The 19,410-nt window shown below is 36.4% G+C and overlaps 1 protein-coding gene across 1 annotated transcript; it reads right to left on the bottom strand.

The window, feature by feature from the left end:
• Positions 1 to 1,020: 1,020 nt before the first annotated feature.
• On the bottom strand, positions 1,021 to 17,090 carry LOC106491324 (putative short-chain dehydrogenase/reductase family 42E member 2). The gene is made up of 12 exons (XM_013950889.2): positions 17,078 to 17,090; positions 14,587 to 14,822; positions 11,538 to 11,633; positions 10,674 to 10,734; positions 8,577 to 8,695; positions 6,819 to 6,894; positions 6,621 to 6,703; positions 5,916 to 6,053; positions 4,561 to 4,626; positions 3,661 to 3,724; positions 3,026 to 3,099; positions 1,021 to 1,787 (listed from the first exon to the last, which is right to left on the bottom strand). The coding sequence occupies exons 2-12, from the start codon at positions 14,815 to 14,817 to the stop codon at positions 1,581 to 1,583; spliced, it is 1,215 nt and encodes a 404-aa protein (XP_013806343.1). The 5' UTR covers positions 14,818 to 14,822; positions 17,078 to 17,090; the 3' UTR covers positions 1,021 to 1,580.
• Positions 17,091 to 19,410: the final 2,320 nt, after the last annotated feature.

The following is a 19,410-nucleotide window of genomic DNA, read 5'->3' as shown; positions in this document are numbered from 1 at the left end:
ACTGCACTTGCTTGTATGTCTGCCAGTCAACTGCACCTCTGTATTGATACATTTTGAACTTATCATCTGGTTTTAATCAAACTTGGCTAAGTGCATAAAGGTCTCAAATATACTGAGATTCTGCAAGTTCCTGACAAAAGGTGGTCAGGAGTAGGAGAGAGGGCTTAGCAGTACCCCACGAAGGGAGCTCAGTTTGTGTGGACAAGGACAATCTCCAAATGCAAATCCGTAAGAGACCAGGCTTCACTGGTTTCACTGCTCACAGAACTATTTGTTTAAAAAAAGAGAGAGAGAGAGTAAAACAAATCTTTGCTCACATAAGCTGCAGTGGTAACTGTGGTTGCTCACATTTTCTGTCACTGTCTATTATCTTCATATAGTAATGTTTTATTCTTGTAGGGATGCTGTTAGTTCTCCTGTGCACCCTGTGAATTTAAAAATGAGAAAGCTGCCATCAATTTTTCTAAGTCTTAAAAATTCTGTAAAGTGTTAATACAAAAGCAAGATAAATACGGAGTGGAGATAATCCCTTCAGAATGACGAGACCCACCCGGCAAATCCCCCTCTCCGGGTCCACGCAGGTACAGGAGAGGCTGCAGTGGCTCTCTGGAGAGAGCAAAGATGGTCCCTGAGGAAAATCCTTGCGACAGGTAAACTTATGTAGGAAAATTATCGGAGATGCACCTAATATTGCTCCGGTAGTACAGTCTGCCCAAGGGGCAACTAACATAAGTCCTAAGGCAGGGAAAAAGAGTTTGGATCCTCGCACAAGGCTGAGAGCTTGGTTTGCCCATTCATGCTGAAACAGCAAGTCACTGAATGAACAGTGTATTAGCACTGGGTACAGGATTATGGATAACATGACTTGGCTTCCTTTACAAGCAAAGACAGTAGTACCTGCTTGCTGAACGCCAGCATCCTACGTGTCCCCCCCTTCCACATACTCCTTTAAAACAGTAATTTGGTTAAGATTTTATTTATTATTGCATCAAAAAGAAGTTATTTGATTTACAGATACACATAATGCCATTTTATTACATCTTTTACATAGCTTTTGAACAATAAAGCTATTTCACACAAATATAACTTTTGGTCCACTCACCATGCGTTATTTAAAAATATCTATTTTTCATAGTTTTTGTACTATTTCTCAGGTCTTCAGTATTCCTCACACTCACATGCAGTAGCTGTAGCAGTGGCTTCATCAGAGGAGTTTTTTAGTCAACTTTCTCTTCATTAGAGCTACTGGTCTTGTTCAGCACTGCTGTCCTACAGTGGCTCCTCTTCTTCCAATTTCTTACCATCTTAAATTATCATTTTTAGAAAATTATTCTCAGTATGAAACAATAGATTCATGAAATCTATTTTTGCACTCGTCAATGGTGAACTCTTTTAATTTTGTGACATCCCATTGTCCTTTCAGAACAGTTACTGATGTTTCCTGTGTTTTCTTTTTTTTTAAATTAGATCGGAGAGGAGTGGTCATATAATAAGAATAATGAATTCAGTAGTGACTGAGGAATGTACTATGGCCAGAAACAAAATTAAGTTTTCTTGAACAGGTGGGTAGCTGTTTGGTTTTAGGAGAAGAAAGAAAGAAAGACCAAACTTAACAAAATGCCAAAAGCAAACAACATTTTAAGGAATGTATGATCATCTTGACAAATAGGTCTTGTTTTAAGATAATGATCCACAGAATCCGCTAGTGAGAATTTCTTTGGTTTGTAACCAAGTTGACTTCGTGCCTTGTCTATTCGGAAAGTGTGAGTTACAGTAATGTTCCACACCTAAAATCCAAAAGAACAGTAATGGAAGTGACTGTAATGTTTGGTGTCCTAAAACTTGGATGAAAATATATCAGCAATGATATTATAGAGGAATTTAAAACATGAATTAAGATAAACACTCAAAAATGTACATATTTAGGAGTCAAATGCTGTCCAAGTGATCACAGAATGAGTTTATGTAGCTTACAGGTAAAAAGGCAAAGCTGTGTAACAACATTCCCTGTGGACTGGGCACAGATGGAGTTTATGACGACAGTGATTTCTCACTTGTGAATGGATGATACAGAAGTAAGGAAATTGCATGCAACAAATCAGTGCAGTTTCCTCAAACTAGCTCTTCTGCACAGAGAAATGTGCAATAGAATTGGACGAGTGCTTTGGAGGAGAGTGGCAGGCTTCTCAACTTGGCATAAATGCGTATCTAAAGAGGGGAAGACATGCACTTTGGAGAGTTATATCCTCCATCTCTGAAAGCATGGGACCTGAGAAAGGACTCAAGTTGCATAGCCTCAGTGATTTCTGTTTCAGATGTAGAATTAATGTACAAGTGAGTATAAAAAGAGATAGATAAAGTGTGGGATAACTGAAAAAAATATAGTGGAGGTTAATAAGGTTCATTCAGTTCCTTCAGTGTTCTGTAACATTACATGCTACAATATGAGACTAGATGATAGATCAGTTAAAGCTTTTAGAAATCGTAACATCATATAGAAACATAAGTTAGAAGATCAAAATGAATTTGTCCAGAATTTTGTTTGCAGGAAATTGACTTTTCATTCCAATTTAGAATTCCTTTTTAGTGGGCTTTCTAATTTTTGGCCAGCCCTATATTGTGATGACTGCTGCCCCTTTGGCCAGGGACTCCTGGTCTGTACTCTTGGAACACCTTCCTTTAATGAACAGTTCTGTAGTGTAGGACAGCTCACTGGAAATGACGATGTAGTGCTCGTTTTCCTCTCTGTGCCAGCTCCATGTTAGTTACTGTCTTGTGCCTCTAGGATGTCCTTCTGGACCATCTAATCTTCAAGTAAGGATTCATTTCTGATGATTTTATAGGGAGTGGCCAGGATGGGATGGAAAAATGATGTCACGGAATGACTATCTAAGCCTTGAATGGGCTAAGCCCTGAATAGAAAAATAGAGCTCTAATGCAGACAATCCTGTCTGTATCCAGTGGACTTATCACATACTTCATTTGATCAGAAATATATAAGAATTCTCTCTTTGTACGTATTTACCTCATTTCTTGTCAAGAAAGGTGTAAAGCTAAAAAATGGCTTCAGTGCCAGGTGCAGATATTCCATCACAGTTGCTGGGAAATAGAAAGTTACTTAATGAGACATCTGGAAAACAATAAACTGAGATGATACTGACACTGAACATCCTATAATTCCTACTGACATCAGAGGATGCAATTAAGATGCGGTCAGTGTTTAATTTATGGGCAGTATTTAAAGTATTATAAAGGTATATATATTTAAAGTATTTTTATATATAGTGTATATATATGCAATATATAAAATATACTGTATGATATATTATATAACATTATAATTTATATATAATATATAAAGTATTATAAAAATTGAAGTACTATAAAGGCACTATTTAATTTATAGAGTACATGATGAACTCAGCTTATTAATAGCTTTTAAACTTCATCTATCATATATCATGATACCGTTTGGTATAATTAATACCAAATTGCTAAAGGCAATATTATAGTAATTATAATAATGTTAAGTTACATAATTCCTATAGTTTGGTCCCTGAATTTTACAAAAGTATTATGTACCTTCCTATTAATTATATAAATTATAAAATAAATTTAAAAATAAGCACAATAATCAAGTGTGTATTTTATTATTTTTACCTGCTATATGAACAAGGAGAACAGGAATATGTATCCATGGTTTCCTGTAGCCTAATTTTTCAAACTGGAAGGGGTATAAAATGAAAGAAGAAAGGAGAGTCTGTATCAAACTGAGGGATATCAATGAAGTACAAAAATGGAAAAATGAATATTGATAAAATATATATCTAAACTTTTTCCAGTTAATCTTCTGATCAATACTGATAGTAAGAAATGCAATTGAAACCCGCTCTTTCTCATTCACTTCCCACCTTTCAAATACAATTAGTTAGTATATGGGAAACAAACCTATTTCCAAGTGGCAGGCGACCCAGACTGGAATACTTGTCTATATTTAGATACAGTCTCATAGTTCTACTGCAATTATTTCCCTAGAAGTTGTGTTGGCATTGTAGGTTCAATACTCTAGCATGTCCCTAAAATCCTAGTCTGCAAATTATGAAAATATAATGTAGCCTCTATTTTAGATTTATAGATATGATTCTAAATGGCCTTTCCTTTTGTGCTGCTGTTGACAGCAGAACAGAGAATTAAACAATGGATGTAAAAGGGCTGCCAGATGGTAATAGACGTTTACATGCACGGTGGGCTTGCTTTACAAATGTTACTGTCTACATAAGGTAATATATACATAATATTGAAGAGTCAGGTTCTATACCTCTCAGCTAAATTCTCTCAAAACAATAAGGGCCAAACTCCACATTCATGCATATCTAAAATTTCCTTTAAAGCCAGTGGAACTTCAGAATATACAGGGAGAACAGGACTGATTTAAATTTAATGTTTGCTAACTCAGTAATTAATGTGCCCTGATCTTCATTTAGTTAGCACAATCTTTTAGTTAATTATACGATTAGGCTACATATATTGCATTAGAGCTAATGTGTGTGCAATACATACTAAAGGGACTATCCATTCAGAAAATGTGACGTTTTCACCATCATGTATGTAATACGCCTGACCACTCTGTTAAGGAAGCAGAGAAAAAAAATTAGAAAAAACACTATGCACAGGACATCATTTTCTCTCTCTCTCATACTTAACCTATCTTTGCTGATTTTGTGAATGACACACCAGCACACATACAGCGAATATACACAAATCAGGTCAACAGACTACCTTCATTGGACCTCACTGTCATCTCAAACAAGTCTCTTACTTCTGGGTAGCCTCAGCGTGGTAGTAGAGTTATTATGATTAACCGTGCTGTAATGTAGGTCGGAGCTTGGTTTGGTTGTGTAGTAACCCAACTGTTAGAGCATTAAGTTCTTCTTCATGATGTGCAAGGTACAGAATTGTCTTCATGAGTTCAACAGAGGTGGCAACACTGACAGCATGTTAATACACATAGCTTTTCAAGGTCAAGTTCCGACTCTGACTGATTTTCTGATTAAAACAAATCCAGTTTATATATTTTGTGGGACATATGACAGTGCCTCAATCCACTTGTAGCTTCCAGTCTGTCTCCTTCCAGCCTTCTGTATGTGCAGACAATACTTCCCTGGCAGTTATGAGCTGGATGTGGGGTCTGTCCAGTTGTAAGCACTATAAACACCTGAGCACCCAAGCAGAGCCCAGGAGTTTGGGCATTATGTCAGTCTAATGCAGCTGCGCAGCTTCCAAATACTTAACTAGTTGACAGCACATGGAAGGATGTTCAAAGGTATCTGCACCTATTGGGTATCCGTATACATGGACCCTTCAGGAGCTGTGAATGTAGCAACTGCTACAACACTGCCAGTTTGGTAGTGCTCCACAATCCTCAGATTGTTGTTACAATTCTGAGCAGCAGAAAGAAAGAAAAAGCTTTCAAAAGCCTCTGTTAATTTTGTACATCCTTCTTTTTGTAAACTTCAACTCTGAAAATTAGACTGGCAATGCCTCAGAACAATTGCTCTAAATTTTATGCATCTAGAATCAGAAGCTGTGTTTTTTTTTTTTTCAAAAGAATAGCAGATAATATAGAATTGTATGATGGTGAGCATATTAACCTGGTTAAAATTGTTACTTGCTCCAATCAAGCAGGAAATGGTATACTTTCAAAACAGAAAAAAAAGTGTAAAAATATTAACAAATGTATTATTTGCATGCATTTACACATTCCATGTGCTTGTGCTTATACCTGTGAAACCACACACCATTTTTGAGAATTTAGCAGATAGCCTTTCTGAGAACATTTGATCTCAAAGCAACAAAAATTCAACTTATTTGAGAACTACAGCTACTGGGACAGGATGTCTATACTGTTTACTTACAGCTACATAACCCTTCTCAGATGTGAGAGCCTCAGCAGCTAGTAAGTGAGCTTGTACTAAATTTCCTATGTGAACCCAGTTCATTTGAACTTTGTGATTCCCAAACTTGAAGTTAAATAGTCTCCGCTGGATATTTACCTGTAGAAACATAAAACATGAAATAGCTACATGAAGGGTATCTCTTTTTATGCAGCATAATTTATTCATTTTGTTTCAGCCTGAATGCTTAAAAAAATAAGAACTTGCTGTATTTGCATACAAATACAATACGAATGTGTCACAAGAAAAAAACAACTGTAGCTGGTGGTTTTATAAATCAAGGCCTGTTGCACTTATTTGTAGTGGTGAAATAGGATGATGTTACAGCATTTGGTCGAGACAGTATTATTCTGAAACTCAAATACATATTTAAAAAACAACATTTTCATTAAAAAATCAGTGATGCAAACTTAGTTCTTCTAGCATGACATTTTAGCCCTTGTTTTTTTTTATTTTCACTTAAAAGTACAGCTTGATCCTTTCCGTTTCTGCAATGACCGTATCATGCTGTTTGTAATCTTGTGTTATGTGACCTGCCACCAAGCTTTCACAGTATTTTTTTTGGTGGGGGTAATTGTTAAGATCTGCAGTCAAGATACTTCCTCTTGTGTTATGCCCTTACAACTAACTACTTGTGTCCTCCAGAGCTGATTATATAACACGTACAGCTACTCGGGGCAGATGGCGCTGCTCTTCTGGTCCATATATGCCTGGTGGGCGAAGCACACACGTATGGAGTTTATCGCCTCCTAGAAGAGATAACAACATGTGACTGTCAAATAGCTCTGGTATCATCATGCTGCAGGTAAACCACATATATTGTTTGAATTTTTATATGGGAAAAAACAAATGTTTCATATGTACCTTTGAGTAAAGTTCCATTAGCAGCAAGAACCATTTGGTCTGCAATTGCCTTCGTTCTAGAATAATGATCAAAATGCTATAAAGAAAGGCAGAATATGATCAATATTTTAATTACATTATTGCATCTGTAAATGCAAACTTATTGTTTATATCTGATAACATTTAAAACTAGCCAGCTTGTAGACTAACTGAGTAAAACCAAACTAGAACTAATGATAAGATATGGCACATATATGGTTTGTTTATGACAAAACCCATCAGTCTTATATTTTAGTTTCATAAGTTTAGCTTTCCAGAAAATTGAAGTCCACTAGTTTTTACTTTTATGTAAAGAAAATTATTGATTATAAAATTTATTAAGGTTCAGAACATTCTTCAGGGAGAGGGATACTTGTGACACAAAAAGAATTATGTAACTTACTTTTTGTGCTGGATGTACTGAAAAATTTAATATTAAGCTGAATGTTCTGTTTGGTCTGATAATTTTATTTTGAAACTGGAAAAAGTTTTTTAAAACAGTAAATTAAATGTGAAATGAAAAGTTTAGACTTTCCTAAAAGTGTTTCCATTTCCTATAGAAACTACTTGCCAAGGCTCTAAATAGTTCTCCCTCAACTGTATTATTTACTGTTAACTTAAAAAATTGCATCCAGGTACATTTAAGCAATAGGATTATGGACACAGTTAGTACATGCTGGTTAAGTGATTATCTATCCGCACCATTTATTTATGCATCTTTTGAATTTTGCATTGCCATACTTCATGCAGTCTTAAAAGAGACAGCTCCATTATATGCCAATGTTTATGCTTTGCCCAATACTCTGACTGGAAAATATAGCTAAAATCCCACCCTAGAAAATTCTTCTACTCTCAGATGGCTTAATCCTCCTGCACTGCTTTCTCCAAGCCCCACCTATCTCTCCTGCTCGCTATTACATCGTCACCATCCCAGAAAATGTATGATTTTGGTTCAGATACATGCAATTAACCGCAAATTCCTGAAATGCTTTCTTAGAAGTCTGAGATGCTATGAAGGCTGTGCACCAACTGACATTTCCAACTAAATATCTCAGGATATTATTAAATGGAGCAGTAATTACTCCTATTTAGGATTCCTGGACACAAATATATATTCAGCAGGATGTGCAATCCACAGTTATAGCTCTTAAGTGCAGGCAGTATGCTGGGAGCAGGAAAGAGCAAAGGACAAGAGTGGCCAGAACGCACTGAGCTCCATATTCTGGCTGGGAAATATTCCCTAAATGATCATAGCAAAGTAGGAAATGCTATTTCAGAGCAGCCTTGAGGTGACTGTAACTAGCATCTGGCCTGCAGCAATAAGGCAAGGTTTGGGAACTTCAAAGAAGCAAAAATAAGTGTGAGTGAAGATGTGGAATTGATATTTAACAACATTCTTCAGTGCAAAAGCTCATAGGGGGCCATAATGTTCAACTTTTACATAGCATCTAGTTCTTTGGAAGACTTTGCCTCAAAAATCTTCTTGCTAAATGCCAAATTCCACTTTCCTTAGTCATTTTTATATATTTTACCATCTCAAATCTGTCTAGTTATTGCAGGCTAAGGTAACTGTGATATGAGTATCCCTCTATTTATCATGGGTCAATTTTCATTTATGAAAAATAATTTCATAGAATTTGATCTGAACTATGGTAGAACATATTCTGTTCCCAGAACAGCCTTCACATAACCTACCCTTTAGAGCACACTAAATGCCATGCCATCACATGAACAGAGTACCTTTTCCAGTGGAAAATATGGCACAGTTTCTTCATCTCCTTCTTCAATAGGATTCCCTCCAAACACCACGTTCACTGTACTGGTATATATCAGCCTAGGGATATTTCTTTGTTTGCAGACTACAATGGTATACAAAATAAATTGTTTTAAAACAAAACTAGAGAGTGAGAAAAAGCACATGAACTGGGAACCTCTCTTTTTGAAAATGAGCATTACATATAAAGAAAAGGTAATCTTTTAAGATTAATTTATCATTTAACATAGTATTATTACCTTTTATTCATATAGATTTTTTCACTCCAAATATTTGCTATCTAAATATTACATATTATGGTCACCAAATGTTTTATGACCACATACCTGCAACACTCATATCACCACTAAAATGTAGTCATCAGCTGGAGAGAGGAATTCTCTTGGGAGGGAAAAGAAACCTTCCTTCTTTACTCCAGAAACATTTTCTAAAACATTTTCATTTTATGACTTGAATAAACAGAACATCAACATGAACATTTATTGGGTGACCAAATATCATACAAAACTCCCTGCTTCTTTCTGTAGGGTAGCGCTGTGGACAGCAGCCTGCCTACAGACCATTATTTTTGCTTTTATTTCAGCAGTGAGCAGCACTGCTTCTTGTACCACAGTTTCATGGAATCCAGTGCAGGTAAGTAAAGTCATGACAATAAAAATGTGCCAGCTCACTCCAGTGTGTGTGACAAAATTGTATTTGTGTCATAGTGACAAATCATATGTTAGCAGGAAATGTACACTGTTTTAGGAAAGTGTATAAGCAGTAGTATGTTCAATCCAAATGAAATCAATATCATTTACAAAACAAAGTCTTAATTATGGATTCCAGTCATTAGACTGTGAGATATTATGTCTAAATTCAGCTGCATATATGTCACTGCAAACTTGAATAACATGAATTTCCTTTTGATTTAATAATGCTTCTAAAGTTTAAGTGAATTAATATTCACAAAGTCTGGAGACAATTTTTAGAATCTGCACAGTAGTCAGTCCACTTGGCTCACTGACTCATTTTGAAAGTAATTACTTTGTTATAAATACTTGGAAGAAAATACAATAATAAAATGTATTAATAAAACGTAGACTAGCAGGGAATGTATAGGCTTTGTTGAAAGCCTATAGAAATATGACATGACATGTTACTGTGGGTTCAGAGGCTGGGTAAGAAAAAGGGAAAATGTGGCAACCTCTTCCCTCTATCTCATTAGCAGTTTTACCTGTCTACCACTTCACTTTAATTATTCCTGCTTTTTTCAGGAGTCCAAAGTAATCTACAGGCAGCATGAAAATGGGTCTAAATTAAAGCTCCTGTTGTCATTTTGCTTTTTGATTTGTTTTGTCATTTGTCTTTTGAGGCAAAACCAAAGCGAAAGCAGCTTTGGCATTTATAGTACACTTTGAAATGTTCTATCTGGAATTGAATATGACAAAAAGAAATCTGCTATCATTTTCCAGAAAGAGTAGTTAAAAATCAATATATAATGAAAAGGGGTCACATTTGGATAGGGGGTCAAAAGGATAGACAATTTACTATATTAATGTCATAAAATAATAGCTAAATATACTTACAACTTCTATGGCACCTTTTACCGAATGTTTACAAGACAACAAACAGTGTAATATCTCTCATGATATTTCTGTGAGGAAAGAATAATACTTCCACATTACACAGTGAAGGGAAAAGATAACTGGTACATGAAGGAGAGTTTAAATTGGTTTGGCAAGAGATGAAGTCCAGGGGTGAAAACCTATCCTCAGTTCAAACCAGTGACAAATCTCCTATCAGTTCTAATGGGGCCTGGGTTTCATTCCATCCAAAACACTCATCTTCTTTATTAGAAGTAAGAAATATTTTAAATCTATTGTAGGTATCTTACATCAGGGTCTTCTTCTGCAAACCTAGCTTCACATCTTACTTTGTGAGTAACGAGAGAAGAACCTCTTTTAACTGCCAAGTCAATACAAGAAACATTCAATTAGAAGTTTTTTGAATTTAGAGGGAATCTCTTCACTGACTTCAGCTGGTTTGAATTAGGTGCAAAGGAAGAAAATCTAGGTACATACCATCAATTATTAGTTTTGTGCCACCGACATTTATGGATTCAATCTGGTCTTTCTTTTGAAGCTAGAAATAAAGTTTGCACAATACCTAATTAATTTAACAATTTGTATTCATAATACAGTTGCTGCAATTGCCAGACCTAGAACCAGCTGTGGCCATTTTGCTATGTACATGTTACAGTTCTCTGTCTTTCTGCCATACACTGATTTCTTCCAATCTGATTTTTATTATCTTCATCAGTTTGTGAGTAAGTAACATTGAAAAAAAAAGTTAAAATGCATCTAGAAGCAAATTACAGTGCTTCAATTTTCTGTCCTGCCCCAGATAATCTTTGGTGTTGAAACAGGAATCACAGGCAGCATTTATGTTCCCTGAAAGCTTTCAAAAACTCTTGTTTTAGTGGCAATCTGTCCTATTCCCAGAAATAAATTAGTAGCTTCATGACTGCCTTAATAACCCCCCCTGTGAATATCACTGTTATTTAGCGTAACTATACTGAGCTGCTGGTCAGTGTCTCCATGGCTGCAATGAGTTCACTAGGAGAAGAAGCTTCAACATTAGTTCTAGAGCAACATTGTCACACTTCTTCAGATTAGGGAAAAAAGATAATGCTTTCTTACGCAAGATCCCAAATCTATGAACTCATTTGCTAGAGTATTTTGAGTAGTGCATTAGTTTCATGCATTAGTTTCATGCTTTGACATTTATTACTTAAGAAACACCTTCCTGTTTCCCTGAGTGGGTGACTTGACCTTTATAACTAACTTCTGTCTGAAATAAATATCATTTAGTCACACTCTTTGACTTCTATATGCTGGAAATTTTTTGCTATCATAAGAGTAGAGAAAACGTTAAGAAAATTGTACTTGTTCTAGTCCTGACATTCCACAAGCAGCCACATGAAAAACACAGTCGACTCCTTCACACGCTTTGAACAGTGCATCATAATCCCTCACATCACCCTGTAAAATGAAAAAGAATGGATTTTGAATAGTAGAGCTCATTACATTCTCCATACAATTAGTATTAACTATGGCAATTAAAGAAAATCTAAAGTCATTCTGATCTATTTTTCACAATACTTAATTAGCATTAAATAAAACATTGCAAACATACAGAGCAATAACTGTGACTAAGAATTTTGTTAGTATTTTGTTGAAAAACAAGTATGACTCTCGTTGGCCTCAATTATAAGGCATATTTTCACACTTATGCATGCAGCCTGCAGGCCGGCAAAACTTGTTTGACTTGAATGGGAGCAGCATACACTTGAGGGCTGGAGAATCAGGCCAAAATGACAACAAATCATAGCAGGAAGGGTTCAGCTGTTTGCCATGGAATCACCAAATAAGAGAATCCTGGTTTTTGTAGGCAATCGCACCTTAAGCTTTATCTAAGTCACACTGACTGACAAACTTTAAACATAGTTTTGTACAAGGTTAAAGCTAAAGAGTACACAGTATATACATTTAATATTGTATTAGTATACATTACTGTTGCATTATTATTGATTTATATGGTATAGTATATAGTACTGAATATTGTACTATAGTGTATATTGTATTATACACACACACACTATATCTAGTATCAAATACTGTACTATGTATAGAATACTATATTCCACATACTTATAGATTTCAATATAATACCTTTCTTTTATGAAATGATGACATTTCAGTATTAGATGTTATTTAATTTACTGTGATGAAATTGATAGAATAATTGCAAAAGATACAGCTGGAGGAAATGTTAAGAGGTTATCTAATCAGTCTTTGACACTTAAATTTTTTCCTCTGAGGTTGGCAAATGTTGAAGTAGATAAACAGTATAAATCCCATTAGTAATCTCCAAATCACGGATCAAGCTTTAGATTTCTGAAGTAAATTGTTACTTTATTTGCTAGAGCTCCATTAGTTCCATGCTGTAGGCAATTCATCTACACTTTGTAATTTTTATTCTTTTTAAACTGAATGCTAAAAAACCTGTTCTCAGAAAATCCTTTGAGTCAGATCTCTTTAAAAGACATAAATCGGCATCAGTCTACTAACTCAAATCTAATTATGTGGATTTATATCAATTACAAATTATGCCTATGCCTTTGAACAGTCCCTTGATAATATTCTGTCACTGTTCCATGTTATATGCAAGCTGTTTATGAAACTGAGCATAAGAACAGCCATCCCAGGTCAGACTAAACCTGTGCCCAGCCCGGCAGTCTGCCCACTGCAGAGCCAGGCAGAGCACCTTCTTGCGTCCCCCTCTGCCCCCCTCACTGCCTGTCCCACGTGGTGACATGGCTAGGATGAGCAAAACTGGCACCACCTCAACAGCCTACGGGACAAGGATCCTGTGATCACCTTCCACTTTGCCATCAGCTTTCTGGGTCTAGTAGTGCTGCCGAAGAGTTGTGCTAAGTGCTCAGAGAAGATGAGCTGAATGATGCCCTGTGCCTAGCTAGTACTTGTGTAAGATGACAGGAACACGCACAAAGTGCCAGCGCACCCCTGGGCCGAAGACCCCAAACCTGAGTGGGTGAAGCAGCCATGAGGAGTTAGTGTCCCCCTATGTCAGGGAGTGATGGGGGATGCTGTCCTCCACAGATGGTTGTGAGCCATTAGATATTTTTGCCCCACTCTTTTGCAGACATAAATTTTTGAAATTAAAAAGACTCAAAAGGAATCAGTGCTCATAAATAGATGCCCAGGGAAGAGCAGGAACAGGGCAAGCATAGGTGACACTTCCTCCCAGAATACTTCCAGCCTCCAAGTATTTTCATTCAGAGGATTTCTTGAGCCTACTGTAATTTATCTATTTAGTAACCTCCAATGGATCTCTCTCTCAAATACATGACCATATATTTTAACCCAGGTAACCTTCTTGCATCTGCAAAGTCTTTTGGCAAGGCTTTGGACATGTCTATTACCCCCTACATGAAAAAAAACCAACCTTTTCTTGTTTGTATTGAACTGATGCCTCCTTGTTTTACTTGATGGCCTTTCCTTCTTGTACTGGAAGACAGCGAACAGTCAGTCCCTGTCCCTCTCCATGCCACTCACAGTTTGTAGATCTGTCCTGCACCTCACCTTCCCAAGTCATCTCTTTCCCAGACTGGAATGTCCTAGTTTCCTCAATCATTCTTTGCATGGAAGCTGTTCTATATCTGTGATCATCTTTATTGCCCTGTCCTGGATGTTTTACATTTCTAATATATCTCTTTGAGGTGAAGGACCAAAACTAGACACAATATTCAAGATGTGAGTGAACCCTAGGCATAATGATGCTTTGTATTTTACTCTCAGCTCTTTTCCTAATAGAAAATATTATTTCCTTCTATCATTTCTTAACAGTACTGAGATGATGTTTTCATGAAACTATCAATGGTAACCCCTAGATCTTGTTCCTGAGTAGTAAGAGTCAGATCAGAGCCCATCATTTTTATTTTGAAGTGTGGATTATTTCTCTGCATGCACGTGACTTTACATCTGAGTTGCACTGAGTTTCATCTGCCATTTTATTGCCTAGTCACTCAGTCTCATAAGCTCATCCATAGTTTTTCTACAGTCTGCTCTCATCTTTTTACCCCAAATACCTTTGCTTGAGCAGTAAACTTTGTTGCTTCCTTGTTCACTCCCTCATCTAGGTCAGCTATGAATACGTTAAATGGCACATCCCAACACAGGACTTTTCAGAACTTCAGTGGTGACATTGAGAGAACTGACCACTTGGACTCCTACTGTTTGCTACCTTTCAGTCAGTTATTTCTGCATGTAAGGACCTCTTATCATGACTTCTTATCATACATAAAAGCCTTGAAAAGCCTTTATCAAAAATTCCTAAGATGAAAACTTGCTAATGTGCATGAAAATAGAACAACTTTATTTTACTGCTGTTAAAAATGTAATTTCAACATACCTTGAAAAAATCTGCTCCATTTGGAATTTCCCATTTAGGTTTCTGTACGTCAAATAAAACCACAGCAATTCCTGACCTGACGAGAGCACATCCCAGGTTGTAGCCCAAGTAGCCTCCACCTCCTGTCACCATTGCCTTCCTGCTTCTTTTAATCAGTGGCCCAGCATGCCCTTCTAGTTTGCTGTCACACAGTTGGCTCCCATGGAGCTCCTGTGTAGATCCTTCCTGCATCACAACTACAAGATAAAAGATGTCTTGAAAATTCCTTCTTAGTACTCTAGGACCTAAATAATTTCAGTAAGTTTCATGTTACAATGCTCCTTTTATGACTGTAATGCTTTTATTATCTTAACATGCTTAAAATGTATAAATTCATAATTTTAGCTATGGGATTTCTACGTACAATGAGTAATGAATATAAATACTTTTATATTCCAAGATTTAGTCTTCTCCTCTTACCCACAGGTTTCATGGTATATAGAAATGAGAGGAAATTACAGGATCTTACAGACATTATACAGTTACCTAACCTTAACAGTTAGTTACAATTACATTTTTTAATATTTGGTATATCAAACATTCTATCCTTGAAGACTCTGACTTCTGATTTATTTATGTCAAATATATATTAGCCTACTAGCCGGAAAAAAAATTAGATAAGGAAAACAAGAAAAGACTTGATTCTGCTTTTTAAAACCACTTTATTTTACTTTTAGGTCAAAGTTCCTTAGAATAGTAATGATAAAAATTTGCTACCATTTTAAACTTGTTTGGTTACATAGGCAACATGTTTAGTTGTCTGTCTAGTTCTTACCAACTTTTGCCTACACTGTTCTCATCAGGACATTCATGCACAGACAGACTGATAGGGAACAGAATGGATAAGCCATCTGCCCTATGGGTTTACTTGGGAAAACTGATTAGATTATCATTCCATGGTAAGAAATTCTATGGGAGTTACCTCTCTGCACACTTTATCCTGTATTAAAAGTGTGTTTATTCTATAATAATCAACTATCTTTGGAAATATGCTCACATTTTGCAATTAAAATGACTTGTATTCCAAATTAGAATATACTTAGGAGAAATTAGTCCAGTCAATTTTCCCACAGAGACAACTCCCATTGTTTCAATTTTTAGCATGGCCCTTGCAAATTGGGATCTAGGCTCTTAAGTCTCCAAATACAAATTCAGAATAAATTTACCTGAAGTCAACCGAATTAAATCACTTTAAAATTGGTTTAAGCGGGAGCCAAACTGGGTGCCTGCAATTCTAATACAGGAATATGTGTCCCGTTCCTGCAGATTATTATGGTTCTCTCATAGTTAGAGTGGGTCCTGGCAGCAGCATCCCCATGCATGAGAGTATTTGGAGAAATCTCACACCAGCCGTGCACATATAGTTAAGCATAGCTTACTCTCAGCCATTTACACCAGGGTTCATCACAGATTATGCAGAAACTGGGCATGGTTGTTAACTAGGAGCTGCATCACTTCCCAGTGACAAAAAAATACCAGAAAAGTAACAGAAAATGCAGCCCACAGCATGCAAATTTACAGACTATTATTGCCATTGCATAGTTAACTTTTTATATTTTTTGCTTGTGATATTTTCTTATTTTATTCTGTTTTTTAAATCTCAGCCACAGGAAAGTAAGTAGCAGATTCTCCATGCTGCTATACCATTTTAACACTAGTGAAACCTCAATAAATTCAAAGAACTGACAATGGCATAAACAGTAGAAAATGTGAGCTCCTTATATTGAAAAATATCCTGACATTTTGAAAACAAAAATCAATCCACATTTCCAAATAAAAATTAAATTAAAACAACAGAATAAACCTAAGACAAGTATGCTTCTTCTGTTAAAGAAATTTAAATTTGTATCTCTAAATTATGCTCTGCAGTAAGTTTTAAGCCATTTAAAACTCTTTTGCCTTGTCTTCCATAATAACACACCTTTCAGTGCATTTTTATACATTGTGAGGGGAGCTAAGTTCAAACTTGTCACATATGCCATATAGAGGCACCATTTTTTTCTTATATTTGAAAAATGGCATATATTTGAATACTGATACCTGTCATTAATCTCTCCTTACACTCTGCTTTAAGTGAGCTGGAGACTGTCTTGAAAAGCATCTCACAAGTTTGAGGATTTTACTAGAAATCTTTCTTAAAAAACACTAATAGCATTAGTACATCCATGGAATTAAAAAATTATTGCCAAATTTTCAATGTATACAATTTCTTGTGAGAAAATACATATTTCAGTAACTTTCTTCTGTTTCTCTAAATTTATAGCAGCTATTTCGATTTATTCATGCATCCTGCATGATGAGCCTACTTACATCTTACTCCGTTCAAGTGAGGTGAGTTCCTCTTAGCTCCCTACTGCCATCTCAAATTTTAGAAATGTAGAAATGACTTCCTCAAAGAAAACTACAGTCAAACATTTCAGGTTTTTAAAAATAGCTAAAGAAGTAGTAGTACCCTTGGAAGAATCCTGGATGTCAGTGTTTTCCCAGTTCTTCTGTTCCAGGTAAGATGGTGAGACTTCTCTTTGCTGGCCAATTAGTAACACGAGGGCATCAGGTACACGCAGACACATAGAGATGTGCGTGTGTGCTCAGGCCCTTTTGTTGTTCCTGTTCCCTTGTAGCTGGAGGCTGGGCTAGGAGCCGTAAAAGGGCAGGGCTTAATTTGGAGATTATTTACCTTCCATGTTAGAGAAAAATGAAATACTGTCTCCCTGTAAGACCCTTTCTTATTGTTAGATGGTAAAAGTATTAATAAGACAGACTAGATAACATAAATACACTATTGGTACCAACATTCTGCAGATAAATTGTACTAGATCACTAGATTTGTGCATACAGAAATGTCTCACCCAGGGTTTTCCAAAAATACACAGAAAAAAGCTCTTCATTTAAAAAAATGGGTAAGAAAGACTTAATACTCATGTTCAGAAGAGAATCTCTCTCACAGTTTTGTGAAACTTTGGTAGGATTCATCTCATCTAAGAACAGAGTGAATGGAAGTACTTTCTCCTTCTACCTAGTTTTCAGTCTAAGTTTGGATACAGAAAAGAATGTTGTCCAGCAGTGATACTTAGCACTTTCATCCTGACTTTTCTATCTTCACCCCCAGTCAAATTAAGTATTTGCAAAGATGCTTAACACAAGGGTTGTTCTCCTGTTGCCAAGATCAACGAAGTACAGGCAGCAAACTAACTGGTGGACAAAAGAACAGAAAGAGGAGATTTACTCTTAAATAATGAATTTTAAATGAATAATAAATTAACAATTATAGAAGCCCTCTAATCTTAAGATTTTAAACATATATTCTTTCGCAAATTAAACAATGAGAATTCAAAGCCTACATTTTTAAATGGGTGTGCCTAAAATTAGGTCTCAAAGCAGTAGTTAAGATGTTAAAGAAACACTCCCAAACCTAAATATAAATGACTACAATTTTAAATTTTGGTATGTTGGACATATCTCAAGCTCACGGGCAACTTTAAAATATAAATGTAAATTAAGCCCTATAATAGTCACTTGTTGGCAAGAACTCAAATTGACACCTAGGCAGATATAGTTTAGCGCAATATATACGTATTTGAGTTCTTGTAGTCTGCATTAAAATCTTTAGACCTGTCAAGCTAATCTGCATTTCTCAAATTGCAGGATGTGTGACAAACCCAGCTCAGAGTAAAATCCCCAAGAATGCAGAATCCTCTCTTTTGAGCTATCCACAGCACTGATAGCTTTTATCATTTTATCCAAAAAGAAAATGGCTGATCTATCCATTCCTGTCTACTAAAGAACCCCTCCCCAAGTAAAAGCCACTGGCCAACATATTTATAGCGTATCAATCAGTAATTCTTCAGTGAAAATCAACCAACTGAACCTTAAATTGGCCTTGGGTTCCACCTTAGCCAGAAGCAGACAGCTCAGAAGAGCGCTCCGAATGGACATTTTCTACATCTCCTGTTACCCGTCCTCTCAGAGCTGTAATGAGGAGGAGAGGTGGCTGTATTTTCTTCACTAAATCCTGCTAAGTCTTTCTGAAATAAACAGAAGCTAAAGGTACAATGAGAAGTGCTGCTGCATTAGGACTTAGGCTTGCTTTTGGTCTTGAATCACCAACTCTGTCCTGCCACCATTTTTCTACCTTTACTCCTATAACCACCCACAGTTCATGTAGGCACACAGGGAAAAAAAAAAAAGCTGGTACTTCCAGGAGATGACTGTATAGAATACAGCAGGAAGGTGTCAAAATGTTTGCCAGTTTGTTTACACAGAGATCTGCATTTCTGAAATATCCTATTGGCTTATCAAAATGTTACTCATATCCAGACTACAAAGCAATGTTGAAAGGTAATTGCACTATTTCACGGAGGAATCTAGTAAACTTACAAAGGCTAATTTTAAATTGCATGCTGATAAATCCACTGATAAACCTGAACTGAGTAAGAGCGAGCAGCATTCATGGCAGGAGGAAAACAAGACACTACATGCCTCCAGTATTCAAAGGAACACGTTCGTCCCCATGCTAATTCTGTGGGCACCGCTTCTTCGTACCCTGCCCGGGAGAGACGAGGTCACGTCCTAGGAAAGGGACGTGTGGGGTTTGGGACTTTGACCATTTCTTCAGCAGCCTCATTAACTCAGTAGGTCTGCCAGTTCGGGACCTAGCTGGGACGGAGCCAGTTTGGAGACGTGTGTTCTGCTCCATTAGGCAATGTTGACAAGCTCTCTATATTCTCTCGGATGCAGCAGACTTAACAGGTGACAGCTACTAGTATTACACATAGATTAAATATA

Source organism: Apteryx mantelli, chromosome 16 (assembly GCF_036417845.1).
Source record: "Apteryx mantelli isolate bAptMan1 chromosome 16, bAptMan1.hap1, whole genome shotgun sequence".
In the NCBI taxonomy this organism is placed as follows: Eukaryota; Metazoa; Chordata; class Aves; order Apterygiformes; family Apterygidae; genus Apteryx; species Apteryx mantelli.
The sequence above is the reverse complement of the archived record's forward strand: the minus strand, read 5'-3'. Positions and strand labels throughout refer to the sequence as shown.